Source organism: Oncorhynchus kisutch, linkage group LG25, assembly GCF_002021735.2.
Source record: "Oncorhynchus kisutch isolate 150728-3 linkage group LG25, Okis_V2, whole genome shotgun sequence".
NCBI lineage: Eukaryota > Metazoa > Chordata > Actinopteri > Salmoniformes > Salmonidae > Oncorhynchus > Oncorhynchus kisutch.
The window spans coordinates 17,940,384-17,946,979 of record NC_034198.2 but is presented as its reverse complement, the minus strand read 5'-3'; the positions used below and the strand labels follow the sequence as shown (position 1 = coordinate 17,946,979).

The window sequence follows — 6,596 nt, the reverse complement described above, 5'->3', positions numbered from 1 at the left end:
GTTTTGGACAACAAAATCATTGAATGGGGGGGGGGGGCAAGTGCAGAATTGGGCTTATGACTTAGAAAGTTGTGGCATCACCTCACCACCTCTGGCTGTCTGAAACACACTAAGCCCCTCAGGAAGTCATTGTACGAGCCTTCAGCCATTTTACGCCCTGATACTCAGGATAAGGCATGGTGTTTGCAATTTCTAGCTAAGGACATGGTCCATGCGTCTGCTTATGAAGCCTGCTTCCCTAAACGAATCGGGAGGATGCTCATGGCATCCATACTGTGACAAATGCATTTTTATTCTTAACCTCTCTACCCACTTACTCCCAAACAATTTTAAATAAAATATTATTGGTAGAAAATGAATGAGCGTGTTCCCCCTTGCAGCAAGTACAGTGTTTTATTTTGTACAAAACATTAAGAACACCTTCCTAATATTGAGTTGCACCCTGTTGCCCTCAGCGCAGCCTCAATTTGTCGGGGCATGGACTCTACAAGGTGTTGAAAGTGTTTCACAGGGATGCTGGCCCATGTTGACTCCAATGCTTACCACATTTAAAGGGTGAATGGGCGAGACAAAAGTTTAGATGAAGGGGAGGAGACGGGTTAAAGAAGGATTTTTAAACCCCGAGACAATTGAGACATGGATTGTGTATGTGTGCCATTTAGAGGGTGAAGGGGGCAAGACAAAAGATTTACAGTAAGTGCCTTTGAATGGGGTATGGTAGTATGAGCCAGGCTCACTGGTTTGAGTGTGTAAAGAACTGCAGCGCTGCTGGGTTTTTCACGTTCAACAGTTTCCCATGTGTATCAAGAATGGTCCACCACCCCAAGGACATCCAGCCAACTTGACACACAGGAAACTGTTGCGTGTGAAAAACCCAGCAGCGTTGCACATCTTGACACAAACCGGTGCACCTGTCACCTACTACCATACCCTGTTCAAAGGTACTACAATATTTTGTCTTGCCCATTCACCCTCTGAATGTCACACATACACAATCCATGTCTCAATTGTCTCAAGGCTTCAGAATCCTTCTTTTACCAGTCTCCTCCCCTTCATCTACTCTGATGGTGGATTTAACAGGTGAAATCACTAAGGGATCATAGCTTTCACCTGGTCAGTCTCATGGAAAGAGGTGTTCATAATGTTTTGTACACTCAGTGTATATTTAAATTGCCAATGCATTGATTATCAACTGACTTTTGTCACAGAATGACAATTGAGTGGTTAGATTCTGTGGTTGTGGGAGGGAACCACATTACATATTGGAGCAGGGGTTGCATCACAATAGTCAAAAGTGGCTTCTTCTCCTTTGTACACACCAATTCAAAATAAGGCATCGCCATATTGCTTTCACCTGTGCTATTTTTTTCCAGTGCTGGCGAAGGAAAGGACACGAGGAGAGGTAGCCCTAGGGACTGTTATCTGTTGGGTTGGGTATCAGACGGCTGGCACACAGGACCAGTGTGCCCTGTAATCCATGCCAGTGAGTTGGCAGAGTTGAAATCCTATTATGTCTTTACCTGATCTTTAAAGCCTCAGTCAGCTCCATGTCGGTCAGTTTATTTCACCCTCAATCAGATCAGTCTTTTTTTGGACATCGGATGCATATTAATAACTGAGTCTTTTGTCAGGAAGCCATGTTGAAAACATCAAAGTGATGATTGACAAGAACAGCATGCCTTGAGCGATTGTAATGCATGACAAGTCCTGTTAGAGTCTGTGTATGTTCCGTTCATTTGTTTTAGCTTCAGTATCTGTTACACACAGAACTAAATCCCTCCCTTCAGTTCTGTCTGGAGGGGGAATATTAGTTGTGAGTGAGCCCAATAGCTTATCTTTAGTGAGGATAGAAATGAACTTTTCAGAAGTGCATGTGAGTACAAGTGTGTTACCTAGATCATCTCCTCAGGCACTTCATATGGGGCCTGTTAGACAGCTTTCATCTTTGAGGAGAGAAGGATGAGGAGGAGGAGGAGAAGAAAGGGATGAGACGAGGAGTGGGTGGGAGGATGGAAGAGTGTGAAATTAGGAGAGGGGAGGTAGAAACAACAGAATGGAACACACACGATGGAGCACACATGTAAAATAAACTGTGCAAGAAACGGTGGAAAGTCTGTTACACGTGTTGGTGGAGTGCTGTGCATAAGAGTTCTGGTTCCCACTACGGGAAGTGTTTAATTCAAAGCTGTTGGACCGATCTTTTGGGTAACAAAAACCGTTGAAACGCAGGAAACCTGTGGGATTCGAGGCACTCTTGTTTGTGTGTATTGAAAATCATTTGAGATTTCTTCAAAAATAGTACAATGAGTCACAGGGACTCCGATCAATACCAAGAAAATACAGGCTTGATAAACAAACTTTTTTTCTCACCTCCTTTAGATAAGAGTGCCTTGAACAAGTTCTGACCATTCAAAGAGGACCTTGTAGGACCAAGTCTCAACTCCAAAGCGACACTCACCTACTAGCACGATCACCCTTCTATATCAGTTGTCCACATTGCTGATCTCTTCTGATCACATCATTTTTCCATTGTGAAATATCAAATGAATTGGTAGATTTAGCTGAACACTGTCTTCCGCTTCCTCACTATTAAAGAAGTTCCGTAGTTAAAAACGGCACATGAAGACTTTCTTGCGGTTACTTGACGCAAATGGAAAGTCAAGGTCCAGTGCCATTCACCTAATTTTCCTAACATGTCATCCCTCGTTAAAACAAACTTCAAACGGTTAAACCTCCAATTGTCTCTCATTCCTGCTCCACGTACGTAACGGGCATAGCCCAGCGCCTGTTGGAGCGCTCTGAGTAATACAAGCCTTCATTGGCTGATAAACCGCAGCCCAGTGTTTACACTTGAAGAGGCTGCGTTGCGTTATAATTTCCTTAAACTGCCTATTTACCATCCTCCGCCTTGAAAAAAACAGATGGGGATAGGAATCCGCTCGGCTCTGCTCAGCTCCACACAAGCTGTGCATTCCAAATGGCATCCTATAGGCCCTGGTCAACAGTAGTACACTATATCGGGAGAAGTGTGCCATTTTAGACCCAGAATGCAATCTGAGAGTATGATGAACATCAGAGAGAATGTGAAATATTCAACTAGGCTCCGGTGTTATCTGCTGGAGTCATTTATTATTATCTGGGACTAATTAGGAGAGAGAGCGAGGTACACCGTCTAAGCTTTTTCACCGGCAAATGTCAATGTTACGGATATGCGCAGGCCACCTGGGACTTGGTGTGTGCCCGGGTGCGTGTGTGTGAAAGGAAGTGTATAAAACCAATTTCCTGCCATTTGGCTGTGTTTTATCTGCGTGGGTGAGAGGTGAGTTTGAGGAGGTGGAGATGTGAAGGCAGATGGTGGTCTGACGTGACACTGATACGGTTCCCGTTGGAGCAGATTAGACTAAACAAGCTTCTGCCCAGCACAGGAGGCCATCTTAATCACCGTTATAGACTCTACATAAAACATGAGGGCTGATTTAGCGATAGTTCATTAGCCGCCAAGAGGACAGCACAACCGGAAAAGACATTCCTGTCCAAAATAACAAATATATAATGTTATCTGTATCAAACTATGATATTGATCCAGTCTGATTAATTATGGATCACACACCGATAGGTTTCCATTAATGATCAATGAAACACTGATATATGATCAGGATTAATGAGAATTGTGGTGACTGTCACTTGTAGAAGGCCCGATGTAAACAAGCCAAGCTAATAGCAGAGATTTCAGCACCATGGCCAGCGGTCATACTAGTGTTCCAAAGTTCCGACCGTCAGCACCACATGACAGTAGATAGCGACCATCACTCAGGTGCTTACACTGAATGAAGTAACTCTGCACTCGGAGGATAAAGACCGGAAGGCCTACACAGTTTCCTCACCGCAGTGCAAATGAAGGAGAGGAAAGTATATTTTGGACTATTGATAACCCATTCTTCTCATCCAGACGGTGACAAACCAGGGCAGAGGGAAGAGATGCTTTTACTGTGTAACTTTCACATCTGTCTGCTATATTTTCCACCTCCATGGCGAATCTTCCTCCCACCTGCTGTGGTATTCAGTGGACGTCGTTATTAGAGTCTACCTGCCATTCACTGTAGCCACGGATGCTAAACACTGAAAGACAGCAGGTGGGAGTCAGATAGATTATACAAGTGTAGTAGAATATAGCACAGGAGACTCGGAGTCAAACAGAAGTCAAACCAGTTTCTCCTCCACACACTTCATTGCTCTGCCATGAATTGAAACTAGCCCTGATTGACCTGTACACTGTCAAGTCATATCTAATTTGAGGGATAGGAAGAAGGAAGGAAGGATAATACAAGAATAATATACCCAGCCATATGACAAATGCATATCTTAGCAATCTACTTTTGTGCATTTGACAGATGCGTAAAAGGGATAATGATTACCTGTTACCTGTTGCAGTTCCAGAATCACTCTCTCTTTGCACGGGCTCACTGTCCCTGCAGAGTCCCCATCACCAGCGTCTCCGAGTTAAACTCAAACTGATTCGATGAGGATGCCGACTTCCCGCAGGAATACAAGCTGGGAGCGCGCTGCTTAAAAGACGAGGTGTAGCGGTAGAAACTCTTGTGTCTGTTCTTCAGGTATTCCCTGTAGTTCTTGGTGAGGAGGGTGTAGAGGAAGGGGTTAATGCAGCTGTTGCTGTAGGTGAGACAGGCCACCAGGTAGTTAATACAGGTGTGTGTGTGAGATGCCAGGCCTAACGGTTTGTGCTGGTACAACGGGAACAGTTGCCATATCCAGAACGGAAGGAAACACGCCCAGAACACCAGAACTATAGTGAAAATCATTACCAAGACTTTCTGCTTCGGGGATCGCTTGTTCCTTTTGTTGATGACTGAGTTCTTCTGGGACTCTAAATAAGTCCGGGCTAACTTCGTATACAAATAGCCGATAATCAACCCAGGTGCCATGATGCTCGTGCCAAACAAAACGGTCAGGTAGATTTTATACGCCCGGGGCGCCCAGGTGGGCGCGCACATCCTCTTCACCCCCCCGTTGGGCGCACTCTTAGTGGTCTCTGTGACCATGACCATCATGGGTAAGGTGAGGACCAGAGAGAGCAGCCATACCCCCCAGGCCAGGGCTTTTCGGTAGCTCTTGGAGCGCCGTACCGTGTCAAGGGGCTTGGTGACGGCCAGGTAGCGCTCCGTGCACATCACAGTGAGGGTAAATATGCTGGCGTGCATGGTGAGCAGGTCCAGGCTGAGGAGGATGCGGCAGCCCACATCTCCGAAGTACCAGTCCTTGAGGAAGTAGGTGCACACCACGAACGGGATTGTGGAGAGGTACAAGAGGTCCGCTAGCGCTAGGTTAATGATGGAGATGTACATGGAGGTGGCGAAGCGGATAGAATGACACATCACTACTAGAGTGTACACATTCCCCGACACGCCGACTATGTAGACGACCGACAACAAGGTCCCGAAAGTGGAGGTGATAACCAGCTCGTCCACGCTGCTCCCGGAGCCGCTGTTTGGAGCTGGCAGACTGACATTATGGTTAACAGTCTTGTTGTGGTTCATCGCACTGTCTGTGTGGAGCCTCTCTGGTGTCGTTCCGTTTTTGTTCCGATGTATTGTTTATGGTGAAGAAGTTCTAAAAGATGCAGCTAGGTTTAGTTGGTCACTGGTCAGTGAAGCGCACCAGTGCAGGTTGTGTGTTGACTTTAGCGATATCTGTCTGCGCGCGCTGCCGCTGCTCCTCTCAGCTTCTCCTGACGTCAGTCACTGAACTCTTCCCCAGTCACACTCTCATGGATCTTGCATAACATATACAAACATAACACTATATATAGTACACTATATTTAATTAATTCTGAATTTATTCATGAACTCATTAATTTTGAGCTGTGACAAAATAAGTCACATGCCAAACAAGAGGGACTGAGAGAAATAAGAAGGTGCGTTTCTTACATAAATAATTTACTTTGCCTGCAAAAAAATGAACAAAGATTGAGTATGGATTTCCTACAGATTAATATGTTAATTTAAAAATTTTAGAATTCCCGTTATTTCAAGGAAAGAGAGCGGGACACTTTTACGCATAAAAAGGGTATTGTGATATTCATCTTTCTCACCTGGACCTACACAAGCGTAGGTATTAGGAAAAATCAAACGTCCCTGCTTCTGGCACAAAAAAAACGTTCGATTTAATTCCCTTGTATAATCTAAGAGGTGAAAATATATTTTCCATTTCCTCAAAAACGTTTAGACTAATGACGCTACACAGGCCATATAATAATATACCACTCTCTCGATTTTGTGCATAAAGAAGTTGTTGAGGTTTGAGAAATAGATTAAGTGAGCAATTTACGGAAAAAGTGTGTGCAGATACAGCCCCATTGAAGAAGCACAGGTGTAACGTCTTTATTCCAGTCCCAAAGTATAGATTTGATAAATTGATAAATTGTTATTATTACATTTCCAAGTAGTGCCCTCTTTTAAAAGCTCCTTCAGGAAAGGGCAGACAGGCCAGGTGTCTGTATGGGTAATTCTTCTGATGAGAGTGGGCCATGCTGTTTTCCGGGATAGAGAGTGCAATAACAAGTGCACAGGAGGTGTGTG

General features: G+C 44.6%; 1 protein-coding gene across 1 annotated transcript; it reads right to left on the bottom strand.

The window, feature by feature from the left end:
* Positions 1-4,422: 4,422 nt before the first annotated feature.
* LOC109869997 (urotensin-2 receptor) lies at positions 4,423-5,678 on the bottom strand. The gene has a single exon (XM_020460315.2). It carries the CDS (start codon positions 5,553-5,555, stop codon positions 4,461-4,463), a length of 1,095 nt encoding a protein of 364 aa, XP_020315904.1. The 5' UTR covers positions 5,556-5,678; the 3' UTR covers positions 4,423-4,460.
* Positions 5,679-6,596: the final 918 nt, after the last annotated feature.

Coding starts and splice junctions, on each gene's coding strand:
- LOC109869997 (XM_020460315.2), bottom strand. CDS start 5,555: ATGAACCACAACAAGACTGTTAACCATAATGTCAGTCTGCCAGCTCCA.